This window comes from Metopolophium dirhodum, chromosome 5 (assembly GCF_019925205.1).
Source record: "Metopolophium dirhodum isolate CAU chromosome 5, ASM1992520v1, whole genome shotgun sequence".
NCBI classification, from domain to species: Eukaryota; Metazoa; Arthropoda; class Insecta; order Hemiptera; family Aphididae; genus Metopolophium; species Metopolophium dirhodum.
The window spans coordinates 2,766,781-2,787,629 of NC_083564.1; the positions used below are offsets into that span (position 1 = coordinate 2,766,781).

The following is a 20,849-nucleotide window of genomic DNA, read 5'->3' on the forward strand; positions in this document are numbered from 1 at the left end:
TTATTTAATAATAATTATTCACACACACACACACACACACATATATATATATATGAAGATTTAACCTTAAACTAAATATTATATCAATAAGAATACAGTTATTACTTTTTTTCTCTGGCTCTAAGGTCCTATATTATATTACTGAAAATTGATATTAATTACAATTCATTTAAAAAATTTAAATGATCTATACATTTGTGATACAAAAAAACATTATTTACGTTAAAATTATTAGCTACAAAAGATGTTAAACAAAATAAATAATATGTTTTTTTGGTTTGGATGTTATTAGTTATTACGTATTATTGTGTTGAGTGCATGAGACTATTTGCATTTTTTTTTTATTTAATATTAGAAAAAATATTGCTATATAAGACTATGGAACACACCTATGTATGATGTAGGTATATATTTTGGTCCTGTGGCATTATTATATACCTACTTGATTAAATTATTATTGTATAGGTTTATATAATATTACAATACCTCATAAACAGTAATCAAAACAATATACGAATTTGAATCTAAAGAAATTTTATGGATAATGCTGTACTTACATTATATAGGTACAAATGTAGAGTTTTAATTTCAAAACGTGACCCATTACGATGTGTAATATATTTGATACCTACCTAACGCAAATTATAAATTTGTTGGTCGTAAATTATTTAAGTATTTCTATGAGGATTGGTTTGATAAGTACCTGTGTATACTAATTTATTCATCTTTTTATTTGTTAACAGATCAAATACGTGATGCTTGAGAAATGATGACATTTATGGATTTTATTGAAACAATTACAAGAAAATGGCTTCACAAATTGAAGAGTTTCTTGCTAAAAAGAAAGAACAGACTACACTATTGGATTTACATAACTGTACTGCTAATTCAAAGGAAGAATTAAGAAAACTTGTCGAAAAAGTGCCAGAGTTCAAGATAAAACCAGAAAAAGTAATTTTTAATTACTACCAAATTTGAAGCTTACGTATGCTGCCATAACATATTATAATATATTAATATGAATACATGTCATATATAATTGATATCATTATATATATCATATAGGTAACTAGGTAGACCATAAACGAAATTATTCAAAAATCTTTGAAACTCGAAAGAATTACAGTCTTGTTAAGTATTCGAATAGTTGTATTTAAATACTTTTTTTGTACTTCAAATACTTAAAAAATACTTTTTATTTTTATTTTTATTCTAGAATACTAAATACTTTTTTTCATTTTCGTGGTCTACTCCAAAGTCCAAACTCCAATTACTAATAATTCGGAATGTACTATTTTAAATATTATTTTAAAATGGTTCTAACCTCTGATAATTTATAAATAAGGTTTCGCCAAAAATACAAGCAGATAACAGAATGACTGAACACTGAAACCCCTGTGGGCTCCTCACTCCCATAGTCACATATTATACTATGGCATACAAGACACTGACCACCACTGGTTGGATTGGTATTTATCTTGAATCTTTAAATAGTCTTTCTTCTTATTTAATGAGTGGTACTGTGGTAGTAGTTTATAATTTGAATATAAGATATAGGTATTAATGTTATTCAACTTTTTTTTTCATATTTATTTTAATTTGTACCTACAAACTGTATCAATCTTGTTTACAATAAGCACAATAGATGTAGGGATACATAAGAGGGTTTGATTTGCTTGATTAAAGAAACTATTTATCAATAGTACTTCATGGCGTGGTAGTAGTGGTTATAGTCGACTGTCATTGAGTTGATTATTAATTATTCATTTATTGATTTTAAAATAAAGTACTTTTGTAAGTATTTTGAATACTTTTAAAAGGTATTTGTATTTATATTTAAATACTTTTAAAAGAAAGTATTTGAATACGTATTTAAAATACAAATCACACCAAGTATATTTAAATACGTATTCCGAATACATTTGAAAAGTATTCTTAACAAGACTGAAGAATTATATATTAGTTTTAAATTATGAGGTTAAAAATACAAATAGGTTAGCAACCATACCCCACGCACATTTTTTTGATCTTATAGTAAATTTTTCTTTTAATGTCGATCTTATATAAATATTAATAAATAATAATCACATGTTTATAATAAAATTACCTATATTGCTATATTGAGAAATAATTTAATAATGTACCTACGCCCTACCTACATATAATCTGTATTCTATATTGCATAATCGCCTATTGGCATACCTAATCAAATACATATTAATTCCAGATTTCCATCTATATTTTAAGTTACCTACATACTACATAGTAAAATATTTATTAAAAACTAATTCATTATTCAGTTGTATTTTTGAAATACCTAGAGGTACCTATACTTATAATTTGATATGTCATAATAAATGTTTAAGGCTACAAAATATTGTCAAATTAATCTGTTGATTAAGTTATTACAAAATTGTTGTCGATTTGTTTTAGAAACTGGGTGATATTAAGATAAGAGAAAAAAAATTCAAATTTAAACTACCTAAGAAAGAGAGTAAAAAATCATTCCCATTTGCCGAACCAACGCCGTCAGAAATGAAAGGAGTATCATTAGACGAGCTGTACTCGGTAAATATCCCATGGAAAATGCTAACTTCTCTTCGCCCAAAATCAAAAATCGATGAAGAATATTTTTCGAGGTAACGTTTTAAAAAAAAATTACACCGTTTGCATTTTGCCTCGATGAATAGTTTTACCTATTATATAAATAATACATTTTATATGATAACGTTTCAATGTCAACAATAAAACATCTATTTGAGGGTAGGTTAGGTAGGGTAGCCTTAAGTTTCATTATTTACATTTAACCTACCTAAGAAGTATACACGTATAGTTTTAAACAAAAATATTGAACTCCGAGTATCGGAAACTTTTTTTTAGTAAGGATACTTTTAAAGGTATCAGTTACGTACCTACTTTAGAAGAAACGTTATGAACCGATGAATAATAAAAAATCTAACGGGTTATGTATACATTTGTGGCACTTTTACATTAAATCGTGGTTATATAATTACGTATTTCATAAAATAGTAGTAAATAAACTGTTATTATTATATCAACTATATAGACGCCATACTGTCATAGACATATAGATAATATATCGTCAATGATAAGCGTGGATTGAAATTTGGTAATTAGGTAGTTATAGGCAATAATCAATAATGGTACAAATTTTGAAATTTGGTTAAAATTAAAAATATTTGTTTTTATACCTTAGACAAGTCGAACTGGGTACAGCTACGCTTAAGACCAGGAACGCGGAGAAAAAGACGCCACGTGATAGTTTTCTGCGGAGAAAGAAAAACGCCTCCGGAGGAGTGGAGTCGAAGTTTTTGTCGTGCAAAGAATGCGGAATCGAATTTTGTACGGGTGAGAGCTGCAAAATATTCGACTACGATTCGTTCAAACGGGTTGCAGTGTCTGCCGTACAGACGACCATCGAACAGACGCAAGAGCCCGCTTCCCAGGAAAAAAAGTCGTCGAAAAAGAAAAACCCTAGTAAAGGTGTTAATGCGAAATCGCGGGGGCCAGCGGTTAACGTTAGAAACGCCCCGGCGAAGAAAAACGGCGAGAGAATTATAATCGGCGTGAACACGAAAAAAAAAAATTCTACCGCTGTTCCGGATAACCGATCCGTCGACAAGTCCAACGTAAGCGTCAAGACAATTATGAAGGACAAATTATATTCATCGAAAGCTGATATGAAAAAGAAAACTGTAACAAAGGAAAAGTCGTTAAAAAAAACACCAACTGTCGAAAAAAAAGAGCCGTAAAATATTATATTATTAAATTGTATGCAAACAACAATGAGTACTTTTTACATATTTCTTTACAATAATTAATATTACGGAGCTTTACTATTGTTAGTAACTTGTTACTAACAACTTTTGTTGCATTCTCACCAATGATTCTTTAATTTTTTCTCTCTTTGTTCGGTTTCATGAACACTATAATGACCAGCATTATTTGCACATTTTTGTACTTTATTACAAAATAAATAAATTAAATGTTGATACATTTTTATCTATATAAATAAAAATGAAATGTTGTTCGTTGGTAATCGCATCAATTTAAAACAGCCGGACCAAATTGCGTATAATTTTGTTTTTTAATGTTCGTAATAGTCCGAATAAGGGTTTTCCGGAAAGAAAAATGGTCGCAGTTGGTTATAATATCTTACAGGTTATAAATTATAATATTAATAGTAGAAATAATGAGACACATGAGTGGATATTAATATTTTTTGTACCTATATAAAAATATGGTTGCTATTAACTCGGGCAGATGAGGTAAAACTGTAAAAGCACACATCAAAATATCAAATCGTCGCATTTATATAGTCTCGAATTACCTATATACCAATGTCTTAAATCAAATATGAGTGTTGATTGTTTGTTTGTAGCTTTATAGGTACTCAAAAACTACTTGACCGATTTTGTGAAAATTTAAAATTGTTCTTAGACATATCAGTCATATAGGACATAGGTGTAGCTTATGGGGCTAAAGACACACCTGAAGTTTTATTTTTTTATGGGCACCAAAATATGGGCCATAAAGACTCCAGTAAAGTTTTTTCTACGCAATTGCTGGAATTTGGAAGAGAATCGTATTCCAGAATACGGGACATGCACTTTTCAATTTATATATTAAATTTTAATTTGATTAATTATCACATTAATGTGTTATTTGCATAACTTTTTCTAATCATAATAAATTATGATTATGAAACAACATTTCAAAAGAAATCAATTGTAGTTACAGTATCACTGAATGAATTGTGTTTGGAAAAAATAATTTAGATGATTGGAAGATGTTTAAAATACTATAATATTATTATTTGTTATTATTTGTCAACGAATTACCAGGAAATCAATTTAAAATCATTTTCTGTTCAATTTATTTAATTCGTAATTTAATTGGAACACATTGTCTACAGTGACCTAAATGATCTATTTACAAGATAAGCGTGTGATTTTTCTATTTATTTAATAATTTAAACTGATATTGCTACTAATATACATGTATAGTTACAAAAGCATAAAAGCAAATATTTATATTACTTTCAACATTCTATTTGGTTTATTAAAAAATAAATATGTACAATTTTGTTGTATCACAATTTGTATTTATTAATAAATACCACGCAAATATACAATAATTTATATTACATTATATACAAATATATAAGGTATGTACAAATTATGTTTCAATTGTTCTACAATGTAGCTAATATTCTTGTAAAACCTACAGCTGCTGAGAGTAGTGTCTGTCCAACTCCCCAAAACATTGCATACAATGGTTGCATTTGAATACTAGATGCTCGATAGACAAACGCTATGGTAGCACTGCTAACTATGCCCGAACTAAGTGGAGCAAATATTCCAACCAATAGAATGAACAATGGAAAAAACCTAAAACATAAATAAATCATAAATGAGTATTAAAACAAACATATTAACAAAATAGTAATAGGTAACCTTATAACATTAAAATATTATAAAACAAATTTTAAATTTAAAAAAAAGGTAATAAAATGTGAAATAAAGAAAAATTAGATAATAAATCAAGTTAAGTGTTGGTATTAAGTGTGGCTCTTTAATCAATCCTTTTGATGTATGTACCAAGCGTATTATGCATTTCTCTTAAAGGCTGTTTATTTTATATAAATTATAAATAAAAATATTAATTTTTTTCTAATTACTTAAATTGCATTTCTAGAATAATACAGAAAAATAATATATTTTTATACATTGACTTTCTTACATTTACCAATATTCAAATATTTATTTTTAAGGAGTCGAGTGGATGATGTGGTCAACAGTGCCGTGCAAACTAACATTGGTGCCTTAAGCCGGGGGCAAGGGCAATAATATTTGATGCTCCTATTCAACATACATTTTTGAACATAAAAAATCAGCGCTCTAAGACAATATTATCTCATTTGCCTTTCTACCTTAGCACGGCCTTGATGGTCAAATTAAATATCCACCACTCATCCCCCCCCCAAGTATGATACCAACGAAGAAACACTCAAATCAAATGTTATATGGATGTCATTGCCAGGAAGTAGGTTTGGAGAAACAGTTATTCTATGTACAACAATATTTAAGACATCAATTTAGAATAAACCAAAGTAAATCAAAATATTATCTTACTTTCCAAAATTATGTTTATGGAGTGTAGCGAAAGCAATTATCGCAGCTACAGTATGGACAATAGCAGATGAGAATAATGCCCATAAGAAAGTTTGATACCACATTTCTGAAAAATGTTAACAAAACAAAAAATTAACATTGATTTATATTGATGAAATTAATTTACGTTTTTTAATGGATTACCAGGAAATGTACTAAGGGGTCGTTGAGATGCCAAACCAATAACGTTGGAGATCGGAACAAGTTCAGGATTCTTGAAATCGTTGAGTGGCATCATTTTACAAATACGATCTTTCGTTTGAACAAAGAAAAAACGATTTCAAACCATTTAATAGTGTAAGTAGTTTACTAGTTTACAGATTATAAAGTTGTTATTGAACGTCTTGTACTATTATTTTCCAAACAGTCGAACAACTGTGAATGAATTATTAAATTTTAACATTCGTGCGTACACCAACTGTTAAGACCACAGCAATATGTTTAAAGTCGAATTTAACTTGATACAAACTTTACAATTGCAAGTAATTTGAAACTCCATTGATCCGTTTTTTAATTTTTTTACTTATCATTGCGATCATGGAACATAGATACCCAATGTTTATAAACCTTGACAGCTGATACCAGCCGTGTGTTTATCACATAGAGTAATACTCTATGGTTTATCACTTAGATCATATACAATCATTGTAGATGGATGGAGTCATAGCATACTACGGGCATAAAAAGAGTTGATGCCAACATTACTATAGGACCTGTGACATCTGCGCATGCGCAACTGCTTATCATAATATTTCAATCTGTTCATATTATTATAATGCCGACACTCTGCGCCAAGCATTAATGATAAGAGACTACGCGCATGCGCATATCATCGAGGTCCTACAGTGATGTTGGCTTCACAAATAGTTCGTATGGCTCTATCCATTGTATATGATCTAAGGTTTATCATTAAATTTTTGTTTTTTTTTAATGATAATGAATATTATATTTTTATGACAAAACCCGAAACCGCGAACTAGCTGATAGTAACCACGGTTTAAGATATTAAGTATATCTTAAACCGTGATAGTAACATATTTATCTATTCTGTGATAGTAACATCGACGATATAAGATCTTATATTTATTATCTAGCACCTCCGGCACCCGACACTCGACAGTGAGCACTGAGCAATAGGCACTGCCACTGGCTTGGCAATCTTGCATTCGCGCTATGAAAATCTAGAACCTAAATCACTAATAACTATTATAATACCTACGAGGCTACGACCTACCACAATAAGTAGTAATCAACACCCATTCAGTATTTATTTTAATATTCTAACATTTTGTTATTAATTAATAACACTTAATTGAACTGCTTAGCCTGATAGACGACAACACTGGAATAATTACACAATGGATTCACAAGATTATTCCGATAGCAGCGATGAGAATGATTCGGACTATAAACCACCAGGTATTAAATTATTAACATCTTAATGAAATTACATTTTAGTATTCTAACTAGTTATTAAAATCCATATTTTGTTATCGTTAAAATATATATACAATTAAATCAATCGCAGTACATAACTAATGTTTGGTCTACTGTAAAGGAAATAAGTCTTCAAATGTATTGATCATGATGAATTTCTGAGGACTAACACATATAATATTCAGCCGACCCGAGTTTGATTCCTCGGCCATATGCGGCATTTTTCTTCGGACAAGTCACGGTGTCCGGAGAACAAGTGCCGCTATCTCCCACCTGGCATGGCAGATACCTACGGGTGCCCACTTGAAAATCTGCCGAAAACTACACACACGTGTTTACCAACCAACAGTATCCTCCCCTACAAATAAACAAACAAACAACTAATGGCCATGGCATAGTTGCCGGGCTTAATGATCAAAAAAATATAAATATAATATTATATTTTATCATTAAAATATATGATTCAGTTTTAAAAATTAAATATTTTGGTTTAAACTGTTTATTGTATTGTTTTAATCTTTTTTTTATTTGTATATTTTGATTCATAAACATTTGATTTGTGTTTACCTCTAGGTGAAGATGAAAAATTATCAGAAGTTGATTCAGATGATCCAATTGAAGATGATGAGGATAGCGCCAGTACATCTGCTAAAAAATCAAAGAGAACTAATAAGAAACCAACTAAGATTGGAAAAAGAGGCTCACTAAAGAAATCTAAAAAAATGTAATACTTAATTGTTTTTTATGTTTGAAATATTAAATCATGTTTATTTTGTTGACTTTTACAGAGTAATTGATGATGAAGCTATTGAAAAAACAAAAGAAGAAGTAAATACCCTTCTTAATTCCTCTGAAGATGATAAAAAGCGTTTGGATGCTTTGTGGGAAGGTATTAATTAATTTTATATTAATAATTAGTATTTCAAGATCTAACCAATTAGTAGTCTAAAAATAATAATTTATAAAATATAGGGTTAAGAGTAACATATTTGAACTAATTTCTGTTTTACTTTTAGAATTTCAACGACCTATAACAAAAAAGTCTTCCAATACACCTATTACCAGTGAAAATAAATCTAAATCAAAAGAATCCATAAAAGTTTCTGATAAACCAGAAACAACCAAAAAAAGGAACTTTGAAGCATTATTTGAAAGTTCTGAATCATCTAAAAAGTAAATACATATATATATATATTTTATTATTCAACTTTTAAACTAAATTGAATTACTGTAACTTAATAACTCTTTATAACTGATATTTAAAAAAGTTATTAGTATCTACTATGGGCTCAAAAAATTGACTCTGGCCATTATGTCCCATAGTGTGTGCTTCCGATATTTAAATTTATTTCATAAAATAAAACGATTATAAAAAAAAGGTAGCCTTACAAAATAAAAAAATTAAAATTAAATAATACCCATATTATACATAATTTAATAATTCAAAAATATTTATGAATTTATGATTTGGATAACACCAATAATGACTGGCAGCACTAATTTTTCGAGCTTTTAAATGAAGAATTATTTTTTTTCTATCCACATGTATGAGTACATTAGTACATCAAAAAATAACATCACAAATCTTTGTTTGTCAAATACTGTAACAATGCTCTAACCCAGAGGTATTCAAACTGTGCATAGCAGCTCTAATGGGTGTCTGGGTATTTATTAAGGAAGCTGTGGGACAGAAAAGGAAAAAAAATAACGATTAATATATTATTTTATTCTAAATGTAAAACATTTAATTTAAATTGTTTAAACATAATTTAATATATATATATTTAATCCTATTTTTAACCCTTTCACTGTTCCAGACGTATTATTAGATTCCTGTATTTTATAATATTATTATTTGTTGGTAACCGTACAATTTTAAACCTTGGCTCGCATTATTTTAAACATAATATTTAATAACTTTAAAATTTTGTTTTACGTAGCATACACAAGTTGCAAAGCATAAATAGTGTAGCAGTGAAAAAGTTAATAATTTGAGTCTCCAAAATGTTGTGAAGATGAAGGAGCCGTGAAATGATAAAGTTTGATACCTCTGCTCTAACTTAATTATTATTGTTATCGTGATATATTGAAATTAGTGACTTAACTTAGGTATTATTATGCTATAATATGCATGTTGCATATTAATCTAATAATGTATATGCATCAGTTCTCAAGTATAATATGAGTGTGATAATTAATTAATAATTATTAAAGCTTCATTTGATCATCTACATTTAGGTATGTTTACAAATTTTTTATTTTTGTGCGCCTAAGGTATAAGTTCAACTTATAAAATATTTATCTCTAGGTAAATTTATTAATACCTAGTTGATTTACTTGGTTTATCAAAAAAAAATAAATTCATAAAGAATGTAAAATAAAGTTGTATTACTGAATTGTGAATAGTCAAATTATAAAACATAATACATTTATGAAAAATGTAAAATCATTCATTAGTTACTAAAAATGAATTAAATTTATATTATGATTATTTTGTTTTAAATGTTTTTATTTTTCAGAGTGGAGAATAATGATGACAGTACAACTACACCTAAGTCTCCAGAAACTAAAAGTGAGGTAGCCTCTATCGCTACAAAACCATCAGGCGGTTTAGCAAATATATTGAGTCAAATAGGAAAGAAAAGTAAACTGACGGTTTTAGAAAAATCCAAACTAGATTGGGATGGTTACAAAAAAAAGGAAGGAATTGTTGAAGAATTAGTCACATACAATAAAGGAAAAGATGGGTTGGTGTTTAAATTTTTTATTTATTGTAAAAATTTAGAAATATTATTTAATGGGTAATATTATTATTTTAGATACTTAGAAAAGCAAGATTTTTTGGAACGGACAGATTTACGACAATTTGAATTGGAAAAAGCATTGAGAGCTGCCAATAGATCACACAGAAGTTAGATATTTTATCATTAATTGTATATTATATCAATAATCCCTAGTATTTATGTGATTGGTTTTAAACTTTTAAATTGTAATAAATTTAAATTAATATACTTTTCTTTTTTTTTCTAAGTAAATTAATAATATTCAATTTGATATGACACCAGGTAGTTAAAAATGCAATGTCTGTGTTTATAAATTAGTTTATTATATACAAACAACTGATTTGAAAAAAATAAATATTGTAGAATATTTTAAGACAATTATTGATACATAATAAACCGCTAGACTTAATACATTTATAATTTTTTATGTGTGATTAAGACATATTCATATTAATTATTTTTAATAAACGATATATACTCAAGTATCTACATTTAAAATATAAACAAAATATTTTTTAATGGAAATTCCATGTTAATGACATTACAATTTAGTATTTACAATTTTTTATGACGTTTCCTAATCTCAAAAAATATTATCTCTAAGATTGTAAAATGAAAATGTTCACTTTATTTTTAGCTATCACTAGATATTGCTTGAAGAAACCAGTTATTATAATTTAACCTAACAATAAATTGATTTGGTTTTGGAGTAACATGGATTTCTCTAATAATATTTATCAATGTGACTAATTTATTCGGTTTTTTGGTAAAAAGTAAATTTAATTCTTCAAAACACTGTTTATATTGTGGATTTAACGCAGCCGTAATGTCAGTCATATACCTGCAATAGTTTTCGCACATATCTAGAATTCTATTAAAGCCCAAGTAAACTTCTTCCATGAACAAAAAAGAATCTCTCATGATATTTGTCTGGAATATATCGTGAATGTGCTTAATTGTTTGAAAATCATTGGCATTGGTTAATTTCTCCAAGAGAAGAAAATATTCATCTTCGATGACATCCATCTGAAGGTAACTGTAAAGAGTATCTATTAAGAAAGATAATTTAGTTTTTAGCTGGACATTATGAGCATTTATTTCATAAGATTTTGATTTTTTTTCAATCCAAATGTTGTGCAAATTTGTTTGCACTCTTTTGATACGTGATAAAAATGCAAACAATTTTGAATAATTTTTTTGAACAGAGCTTGTAAATATAAATTGTAGTGGCCATTTGGTTTCAAAAGTGACTTTAATCTTTGTCCACGTCGTTTCATCAGCTTCTTCATCTTCTAATGAACTGAAACCAAACACTTGATTCACAGATTTGTGCATTTTGATATCTTGAGCTGTATTAATAAATGCCACCTTAACAGCACGTAAACTATGCTCAGATTTCAGAGACAAACTGCACATTTTATTTAAAAAGTGCTTATAAAACTCTCCATTACCCAGCAAATAAAAATCTCTTACCAATTTCATATGATAAGAAAAACTGTCGTTATTAAATGATGCTTTTAACATATATTCATCCACAACATTATAAAACTTGTCGATTACTTTGACAAATTCATTTTTAGTAAACAAGGACACGTTTACTAAATTTAGTAAATCAGAAAACAGTTCATCTTTTTTGTGTCCATACAACTGTATAGAAATATCCTTGTAATTAATCAATGACGATTGGTCATTCGAATATTGCAAACTTTTTATTACATCACCAATTCTTGTTATTTTGCTTGCAGTTGAAAGAGGAACAAAAGATGGCATTAAACTGGGTAATAAAGAAAACTGTTTAAATTTTTTACTGTTTTTAGAATATTTGGATTCAATGAAGAACTCATTGTGAGGATCAAAAATTACTCCATGTGCGAAAAATGTGTTCAACTGCGATATTAACACCTATAATAAATTAAATCTCTTAAAAAAAAGTTCAAAAACAAAGGGGGATAATAAATTATTTACATCTTAATTCAATTATAATTTTAAATTGTGAAATATTTAAAAATTTTAAATTTTAAATTTTAACTAATATAAGCAGTACTATACAGATGTTCCTAGTTCCTTGACTTCACTCAAGTGTTTAAACCATATTTGGCATGAGGGCCTTCATCACAAAATGTGTTTCTTTCCTGTCCCATTATTTTTTATAATCATTCTATTTAATCAAACAATTGTTTTCAGTATACTGTGAAGTTAAACTGTCCCATCTCCATTACTTAAATGCAAGTGTCCCACAGGGTAACATTTTAGCTCCAACTTTGTACAACCTATTCTCCTATGTTATTTCCCACTCAGATAAAACCATTTTGCTTTTGCTGGCATCATCTCAATTCTCAACTTATGTTAACCTAATTCAAACCTCGAGTTACTTCAAACTCACCTAAAGGAACTACAAAACTGGTTCAGTCTTAGGAGAAATACGATAAATGCAAGCAAATCAGCCCATATAATTTATCCCCCGCGTCCCATTGCCAACCCTCTAATTTCAGATAACAATCACATAATTCCTCAACAATTAGTTACCAGATACTTACTTAGTATCCACCATGACAAAAGAGTCAACACTTAAACATACTTAAACCATATAAAAACAAAATCCCTCAGTATGAAGATTAGAATAAGGAGACCAAACTCCACTTCTAATAACGTCCCGAAATGAGTCGCATGATTAAACGGCCACATGCTGCGCTGCGTATGCTAGGGTTGCTACTTTAACCCTCGTAGTACAGGAATTATTCATGTTTTTTAGAAAATATATGCATTTTTATGAATTACGACCCTTTTTAGATTTTATAACTTGTACGATTATGCATTTATATCCCCTATTATATTTATCCCCTTCAAATCAAGTTCTGTCCGTGTATCATTATTTTTAAACGATATTTGTATTTAGTTTACCTTATAAAGATTGTTAATATTTTCATTATAATTGGAAAAAAAAAAAACTGTTATAAATTTATAATATAAATGCCTATAATATTACCTGTAAACATTGGTTGAATATGAGTGATAATTGAACTTTGTTGTCCAAAAATTCCATACAGACTACTTCATATGTAAGATTCAATATTTGTCCGCCATGTAACTGAGAAAGTTCAATTTGATCTAAAATATTATTAACTGCAACAATCAATGGTTTATGTTGTTCGACTTTCCTCAATGTTTCGGTCAATAAACATTTATTTTCTTTGTTATTTGATAAATTGTTTTCAATGTCATTTATACAGTCGCGATATGGTTTCAAGGCAGTTAACATACCATTGACAAAAGCTTCAAAGTACAAACCCTGTCGGTTTGATTCTGATTCTATGTAAATACTCTGCAATCGGTTAAAGGATACAATAACGGTGTTAAGTTTCTGATATTCTTCGGCCAAATTTAAGAAACACTTCAACAGCCGCTTGTCTTCGGTGTTCAAAATTATATACTCATCATCTGTGAAATTGCTGTCATTGTCGACAATACACTGTAATATTTCTGATTTGTGGCCAAGTAGAGTAAATAATATATCAGGAATTAAACATTCCATTGTATTAGTTATACCTTATACAGCTATAATTTTGTACAATTGAGACTTAATCAATTTTTCACCATAGGTACAAATGTACGATTGTATAATATTATTTATTTATTGTATATTTTACTATAATATTATAATGATAATTTATATAATACGTCAATATTATTCAGTTATTACTTCCAAGTTAGTAGTTAATAGTTTTAAGTTAAATGTTTAAAAATCATATTATAGACATAAAGAACATTATAAAATTTTAAATGCAGTTATACAGTTAAAAAAACTTTAATGAACAAAATATAAATAACCAAAACCAGTGATAAATGATAAAATGTTATCAATAAACAGATTTAAAATGATAACAAGCATTCTTATAGGTAGGACTGGTAGCCAATCGCCAAGGAATTACGCTACATAAATACGTAATCAGTGTTGCCAGATGTACGGTTTGGATCGTACTTATACGGTAATTTAGAGCAAAGTACGATCTACGATCTTACTTTGAGGACCGTACATAAATGTACGATCTTACAAATTTCAACAGACCATTGACATTTATTTAGATCTATGCTAATCATACGCTATGGATGGGGCCATGCCCATCTCGACCGAGTAAACAATTTGAAGCACATATAAATATATAAATATATGAACATATTATATTATATTATGATAACTGATAAGATATAATATCTTAAATCATGATTTACCTTGTATTTTTTATTGTTCTTGATAAGAATACAATATTTTATATCTTTGTTGGTGTTGCGTCTTTATATTTTCTATTTACAATGTCGGACATAGAAGATACGCCAGAGGTTTGTTTAGATTTTATTAGTAATTTGATTAATTATTTATGTAATATATTTGAGATAAAATACTCCTAACCAAATTATTTACAATAGGTGTTTGAAGAAGAAGGACCGTCGACACCAAAAAAGAAAAGATCTCTAAGGAATGAACTTTCCAAACATGAAAAAGAAAAACACAGAAAGCAAAAATATAGAGAAGAATGGGAGAGCAATAAGGAATTTAAAGGTTGGCTTAAACCTGAAAGGGATAATCCCTTTAAGGCTAAATGTATCATGTGCAACGTGAGTTTTGTTTCTGAACTGAGTTGCATTAAAAAACATTGTAACAGTTCGAATCATATAAAGTCACTAAAAAGTTCGTCTCACTTTAAAAATATTATGTTAAATTTTCAAGTTATGGCGAAATCTAATCCTTTAAATAATTCTGTCAAAACCGCAGAAATTAAATTGTCTGCTCTTTTAGCTGAACATAATGTAGCATTTTCATTAATCAACCATTTAGAGCCCTTATTAAAAGAAATTTTCCCAGACTCTAAAATTTGTAAAGAAATGAAATTGAAACGAACTAAAGCTACAAACATTATTACAAATGTAATTGCGCCTGTGGAAAAAGAAATGTTAAGTCTAAAATTGAATAAAAGTAAATTTTCAATTATGATTGATGAGTCAACCGATGTTGCTTGTATATCTACCATGTGTACTGTAGTACGGTTTTTTGATACAGAGTCCAAGATTATTGTTACAAGGTTTTGGGACTTAGTACAGGTCTTTGATGTAAAAGAACCAGAGACAGTTGATAAAGGAGCAACTTCAGAAAATCTGTTTAGTAAATGTATTCAGTCATTTGAAAATCATAATGTTGATGTAAAAAACATTGTTGGATTTGGTTCTGATGGCTGTTCGACAATGATGGGGTCTAAAAATTCTGTTTCAAGCCGGCTGAAAATCACATTCCCGGGAATCTTCGTAATGAAATGTATTTGTCATTCTCTTCATTTATGCTGCAGTGAAGCATGCAAGTCCTTGCCCCGAAGAATTGAAGATTTTGCTCGGAATGTATTTAATTTTTTCAGCCACAGTAGTAAGCGACAGAGCCAATATATAGAATTTCAAAACTTTTTCAATATTTCTGTACATAAATTGCTGCACCCATCTCAGACGAGGTGGTTGTCGCTATTTGCTGTTGTCCAGCGTATTTTGGAACAGTGGATGGCTTTACATTCATATTTTAATGAAAAGTGGTTTTCAGAAAAACTTGTTGCTGCAGAAAATATTTATACCCAGCTGAATGACCCTTTTACAAAAATGTATTTTTTTTTCTTGGAATGGGTGTTGCCAAAATTTAGTGCATTAAACCAGTATTTCCAAACTGAGCAAGTGGTATTGAATAATTTAAATGAAAAAATGGAATTAGTTTACAAGGAATTATTACTATGTTACATGAAAAGGGACTATGTTCTCCAAACTCCATTAGCTACATTGAATCCTGCCGATCAAAGTAAATTTATGAGTCCTTCAGAAGTTTATTTAGGAGTTAAAGTCCTTACTCATACAAAAACCCCAGCTATAGTACAAAGGCCAGATTTGCTAAAAGAATTTATTTCTAGATGTGTTGATTTTCTGAAAGTTAGCTGTGTACAAATAAAAAAACGTTATGATTTTTCTAACCCAATTTTACGATTATTAAATTTGTTAACACCAAAGGTAGCTCTTTCTTCAAAAACTAGGATTGAATATCCATCTGTGTTATGCCTTACACAACTACTGCCTAGAATGGTGAATCAAGATCAAATTCAACTTATTGATGATGAATGGCGAACATTACCATTAGTGGCTTTACCAGAAAATATTAAATTAGAAAATCAGCCTGATAAATTTTGGTCATTAATACTTGATTTGGAATCAGGTCAATTCAAAGAACTTGCTACATTTGCTTTGAATGCATTTTGTCTGCCTCACTCTAATGCTAGCTGTGAACGAGTTTTTAGTAAAATTAATTGTATTAAAACAAAATCTAGAAATAGATTGATTGTTAAAACGGTAGCTTCTACAGTTATAGCTAGTGAATGCATTAAAAAAGAAAATGGGAACTGCATTACATTTCAACCAACTAAAACAATGGTAGACAGTATGACATCATCTACATTGTACCCAACAACAAATAAGACTGATACCTTTGAAGACTTTTTTCTAGAAGACTGAATTATTATTTAAAATCTTTATTATAAAAAATGTTTTTTCACCAAAAAAGAAAAGACTGTTAATTTAAAATTGTTTTGTTTTATACATTTATAATCATGTTATAAAAACATAGTTATTATAAAATATGTTTTTTTTTATCAAGGAAGATAATACTTTTAATTTGTTTTGTTTTATACATTTATAATCATGTTATAAAAAACATAGTTATTATAAAATTTGTTTTTTTTTTATCAAGGAAGATAATACTATTAATTTGTTTTGTTTTATACATTTATAATCATGTTATAAAAACATAGTTATTATAAAATTTGTTTTTTTTTTTATCAAGGAAGATAATACTATTAATTTATTCTGTTTTATACATTAATTATAATCATGTTATAAAAACATAGTTATTATAAACATTGAGGTATATAATATAGTTTATATACCTCGATGATTATAAAATATGTTTTTTTTTTATCAAGGAAGATAATACTATTAATTTATTTTGTTTTATAGATTTATAATCATGTTATAATAAACATAATTATTATAAAATATGTTTTTTTACCAAAAAATAAAAGACTTAATTTAAATTCTAAAATCAGAACTATTTTCGATTTTGCGAGATCTAAGTTAAATTTTTGTGTACGGTTTTGAACCAGAAAAACGAACTTGGTTGTACGGTTTTGAACGAGAAAAAACGAACTTTTTGATAAGACTGTACGATCGCTACAATTTCATAATCTGGCAACACTGTACGTAATATATACCGAGTAATATGACCGAACCTAAGGAACCTTAAGGAAGGTATAGTTACCGCTGACCGGTTATTTATATGGACATTAATAATGTTTATTGTTCAATATTGTTTTTTTTATCAATAAACAATGTTACATAAGCGGAACTGCGGAGGTAAAATATAATTGCAACGCTGCTCGTCTACTCTTCCCGACCCCATCATGAAACAGTTCACTATATAGAAAACATTTCTCCCTTTTTGGAAAAACATAAGATCATCAATAATATAATATCTTATGGTAGGTAGGTCATAAAACATATTATAACTGATCTTGAGGTTTATTTATTTTTTTAGGGGGATAAATTTCAACTCCTAAATTCAAACTTTGCATTAGACCAGTACAAGGAAGCTATGGTTCAAATTTCGTTTCTAGCACCATGGGAAGTGCACCATGCTGAATATTTTTGTAACAAAAATTGTTTTTCTACCCCAGTTAAGACAAACGTCAACAAAATGGTACTTAGTCGATAATATTATAAATATTATTATGTCTGCTAAAACGTATTTATATTATATAGATTTTCAAATTTTCAATAATCTTCTCATCGACAATCCCTTTTATGGTAGATGACTCGATGAGGAACTCTTATATCCATGATTGAAGATAGTAATTTTTGTTTATATTAATTAATCTTGCTATCTGTGACTAAAATCTAAAACGTAAAATATTACCATAGAATAACCAGTTGGCAGTTATATGTATTTAATTATATATATTATTCTGTGGCAGTATAATAGGTTAAATAGTAGGTATATATCTGTGGGTATATCACAGAACGGTATATATCTTATACCGTATATCGTATATCTGTGTTTTTTTTTATTATAAAATAATGAACAGTTATAGAGAAGTTTTTCAAAATATAATATATCGCTAAAAACTGTAAATTGTTTTGGAAATCAGAAAACTGTCAACATAATACCTGGAAAACACAACTACCTATATATTTCAGGCCCTATATAGTTAAAGGTAAGATTTAATTTTTTTTAATATGTACGATGTATACCTATATTTAATATTAGATATATATTATATTTAATATAACCTAGAACGAATATAACTATTGACTAAGTACCTAATATTATCTGTAACCAATAAACTTATATAATAATAATTTAAGTAGGTATGTTCAAAACATTTTAATGACAAATGTATACGCCGCGGATTAAGTGAAAATCTCTGATTGAAATCTTATTGGTAGGGCGGTAGGTATTGGTATAATATTCATAAACCATCAAAGCTCGAAAGAAAATAATTGTTAATACTCTATTAACTTAATGCATCTTTCTGCATGTCCATCTATCTATATTATCTACGTATTATACTCGTGTAGATAATACTGCGATTTGCTAAAAAATTATTCAAAACGTTTGTAAAAAAAAAAAAAAAACGTTAATAATCATAACGATTTGCACACGACCATAATATTATACATAATATTACCAATATGGCTACATCGCTATAATATAAACCAACCCAACGCCGATTACGGCATTACGAGGATGTCAGCGCACTATTTGTTTTCTCTCTTTGACCCACGCGCAACATAGACAAAACGCATTTGCGCAGAATCGTTTTTTCTATGTTTTCAAGTAATCTTAGTGTAAAATCACCCATTACAAAAAAGATAGAGAATAATATTTTTGAGGGAATGTCATATCGATTTTAGATTTTATTGTTATTTGACTTTGTATTTCAGTTTCAAAATAAACAAAAAAATGTTGTAAATTTAAATGATGTTTAAATTGTTTTGAAACAATATTTAAAGAAATCGATATGACATTCCCTCAAAAATATTATTCTCTATCTTTTTTGTAATGGGTGATTTTACACTAAGATTACTTGAAAACACAGAAAAAACGATTCTGCGCAAATGCGTTTTGTCTATGTTGCGCGTGGGCTAGAGAGAGAAAACCAATAGTGCGCTGACATCCTCTTACGCCGTTACTAGAATATTATGTATAATCGAAGCTTCAGAACAATAATATAAGTCCTTTTGAAAATCGTGTCAACGCTCAATAGTGAGCGTTATTTAAATTCCGTTGCTTAGCGGATTAATATTACTTATATCAGTTATATTATCAGAATATATTCAGATACATCATACATAGTACATTAATAATATATATAAAAATACTTTTTATGTGATTATTTGTGTGTAACCTTGGAAACGACTGAAGGGTTATACTATTATATAGTTAACTATATATTATTATTATATAGTATCTGTATAGTCGTACGGTAGACAGTAGTACGACCTAGTACCATTGCAGGCATATAGCCGAGATCAAATAAAGGGGGTGCTAAGCTAGGTAACTTTATACACACAATATAAATATTAAAGAGCCTTATTTTTGGATAGTTTAGCATTTGATGCATAATGTTATAATTTATAAATATTTTTAAGTTAAAATGTCATTATATCGTCACTTTTTAGTTGCATACAATATGATGTATAGGTAAAAACTAAAAACGGGCAAGGGTGCAAATAGACATAAAAATATGTAGTATACTTTGACACTTTGTGCCTACAATAATATGAATAAGTTAATAAATTAATAACACAACACGTCATATAGGTACTTAAACTTAATCTAATAAAAAAATAAATTACGAGTCAATAAATATAGTAGGTATCTACAAGGGTATCTATGCCTAATACAATATAAAAATGTATTATCTATTTACCTACAAATTAACCTTCCTACCTTTTTAAATCAGCAAATGTGTCAATAATATCATTATATTTTAATACAGCTTATTCTTGTTGCTAATAGTTGGTGACTTTTTCTTCAGACAAAGTGCTTCGTAGATAGTTTTTTATATAATTTTCAGCTTTAAAAATTGAATTTTAATGATTAACTCGTGTGAAATTCGATAGATTCATTTCACATTTGACGTAAAATAATATTGGTAGGTATAGGTAATAATAATTACAACGATTGAATGTATACAATATAAATTATGCTTTTCTTTTGATCATCAAATTGACTTTTTTATCTTAAAAAGTGGGCCCGGACCAACTGTGGTGAAACGGCCGGGCCTTGAGTCAACCTAATCGTCACATATTTTTGTAATTCATTCTGCGTGGTCTTTATACTTATTTTCAACACTCG

The 20,849-nt window shown here is 28.4% G+C and overlaps 5 protein-coding genes across 7 annotated transcripts; 3 read left to right on the forward strand and 2 right to left on the reverse strand.

Annotated features, from left to right (window-relative positions):
* Window positions 1–7: 7 nt before the first annotated feature.
* LOC132944397 (uncharacterized) lies at window positions 8–5,042 on the forward strand. The gene is made up of 3 exons (XM_061013711.1): window positions 8–951; window positions 2,434–2,639; window positions 3,218–5,042. The coding sequence occupies exons 1-3, from the start codon at window positions 808–810 to the stop codon at window positions 3,771–3,773; spliced, it is 906 nt and encodes a 301-aa protein (XP_060869694.1). The 5' UTR covers window positions 8–807; the 3' UTR covers window positions 3,774–5,042.
* Window positions 5,043–5,148: 106 nt separating this feature from the next.
* Window positions 5,149–6,749, reverse strand: LOC132944399 (transmembrane protein 170A). The gene is made up of 3 exons (XM_061013715.1): window positions 6,339–6,749; window positions 6,156–6,261; window positions 5,149–5,411 (listed from the first exon to the last, which is right to left on the reverse strand). Exons 1-3 carry the CDS (start codon window positions 6,430–6,432, stop codon window positions 5,216–5,218), a joined length of 396 nt encoding a protein of 131 aa, XP_060869698.1. The 5' UTR covers window positions 6,433–6,749; the 3' UTR covers window positions 5,149–5,215.
* Window positions 6,750–7,164: 415 nt separating this feature from the next.
* LOC132944398 (craniofacial development protein 1) lies at window positions 7,165–10,825 on the forward strand. 3 transcript variants are annotated; one of them, XM_061013713.1, is made up of 7 exons: window positions 7,165–7,439; window positions 7,520–7,613; window positions 8,205–8,355; window positions 8,420–8,520; window positions 8,648–8,804; window positions 10,151–10,378; window positions 10,451–10,825. In XM_061013713.1, exons 2-7 carry the CDS (start codon window positions 7,553–7,555, stop codon window positions 10,545–10,547), a joined length of 795 nt encoding a protein of 264 aa, XP_060869696.1. In that variant the 5' UTR covers window positions 7,165–7,439; window positions 7,520–7,552; the 3' UTR covers window positions 10,548–10,825. The 3 variants fall into 3 exon arrangements, with proteins under 3 accessions (XP_060869696.1, XP_060869697.1, XP_060869695.1); XM_061013714.1 differs by having other exon boundaries at window positions 7,165–7,436; XM_061013712.1 differs by having other exon boundaries at window positions 7,166–7,613.
* Window positions 10,826–10,951: 126 nt separating this feature from the next.
* LOC132944395 (gamma-tubulin complex component 4) lies at window positions 10,952–14,220 on the reverse strand. Its single transcript, XM_061013707.1, has 2 exons — window positions 13,401–14,220; window positions 10,952–12,316 (listed from the first exon to the last, which is right to left on the reverse strand). Exons 1-2 carry the CDS (start codon window positions 13,944–13,946, stop codon window positions 11,048–11,050), a joined length of 1,815 nt encoding a protein of 604 aa, XP_060869690.1. The 5' UTR covers window positions 13,947–14,220; the 3' UTR covers window positions 10,952–11,047.
* A 369-nt stretch (window positions 14,221–14,589) lies between these two features.
* On the forward strand, window positions 14,590–17,178 carry LOC132945206 (uncharacterized). The gene is made up of 2 exons (XM_061014879.1): window positions 14,590–14,752; window positions 14,840–17,178. The coding sequence occupies exons 1-2, from the start codon at window positions 14,636–14,638 to the stop codon at window positions 16,946–16,948; spliced, it is 2,226 nt and encodes a 741-aa protein (XP_060870862.1). The 5' UTR covers window positions 14,590–14,635; the 3' UTR covers window positions 16,949–17,178.
* The last annotated feature ends 3,671 nt before the right edge of the window (window positions 17,179–20,849 follow it).

What these genes read in the sequence shown, in the direction of transcription:
- LOC132944397 (XM_061013711.1), top strand. Translation starts at nt 808, where the DNA reads ATGGCTTCACAAATTGAAGAGTTTCTTGCTAAAAAGAAAGAACAGACT. An exon ending in TCAAGATAAAACCAGAAAAA is followed by an intron (nt 952 to 2,433) that starts GTAATTTTTAAT and finishes GATTTGTTTTAG; the next exon opens with AAACTGGGTGATATTAAGAT. An exon ending in GATGAAGAATATTTTTCGAG is followed by an intron (nt 2,640 to 3,217) that starts GTAACGTTTTAA and finishes TTTATACCTTAG; the next exon opens with ACAAGTCGAACTGGGTACAG.
- LOC132944399 (XM_061013715.1), bottom strand. Translation starts at nt 6,432, where the DNA reads ATGATGCCACTCAACGATTTCAAGAATCCTGAACTTGTTCCGATCTCC. An exon ending in ACCCCTTAGTACATTTCCTG is followed by an intron (nt 6,262 to 6,338) that starts GTAATCCATTAA and finishes AACATTTTTCAG; the next exon opens with AAATGTGGTATCAAACTTTC. An exon ending in CATAAACATAATTTTGGAAA is followed by an intron (nt 5,412 to 6,155) that starts GTAAGATAATAT and finishes TTTATGTTTTAG; the next exon opens with GTTTTTTCCATTGTTCATTC.
- LOC132944398 (XM_061013713.1), top strand. Translation starts at nt 7,553, where the DNA reads ATGGATTCACAAGATTATTCCGATAGCAGCGATGAGAATGATTCGGAC. An exon ending in TTTGGATGCTTTGTGGGAAG is followed by an intron (nt 8,521 to 8,647) that starts GTATTAATTAAT and finishes TTTTACTTTTAG; the next exon opens with AATTTCAACGACCTATAACA. An exon ending in TACAATAAAGGAAAAGATGG is followed by an intron (nt 10,379 to 10,450) that starts GTTGGTGTTTAA and finishes TTATTATTTTAG; the next exon opens with ATACTTAGAAAAGCAAGATT.
- LOC132944395 (XM_061013707.1), bottom strand. Translation starts at nt 13,946, where the DNA reads ATGGAATGTTTAATTCCTGATATATTATTTACTCTACTTGGCCACAAA. An exon ending in TATTCAACCAATGTTTACAG is followed by an intron (nt 12,317 to 13,400) that starts GTAATATTATAG and finishes AATTTATTATAG; the next exon opens with GTGTTAATATCGCAGTTGAA.
- LOC132945206 (XM_061014879.1), top strand. Translation starts at nt 14,636, where the DNA reads ATGATTTACCTTGTATTTTTTATTGTTCTTGATAAGAATACAATATTT. An exon ending in ACATAGAAGATACGCCAGAG is followed by an intron (nt 14,753 to 14,839) that starts GTTTGTTTAGAT and finishes TATTTACAATAG; the next exon opens with GTGTTTGAAGAAGAAGGACC.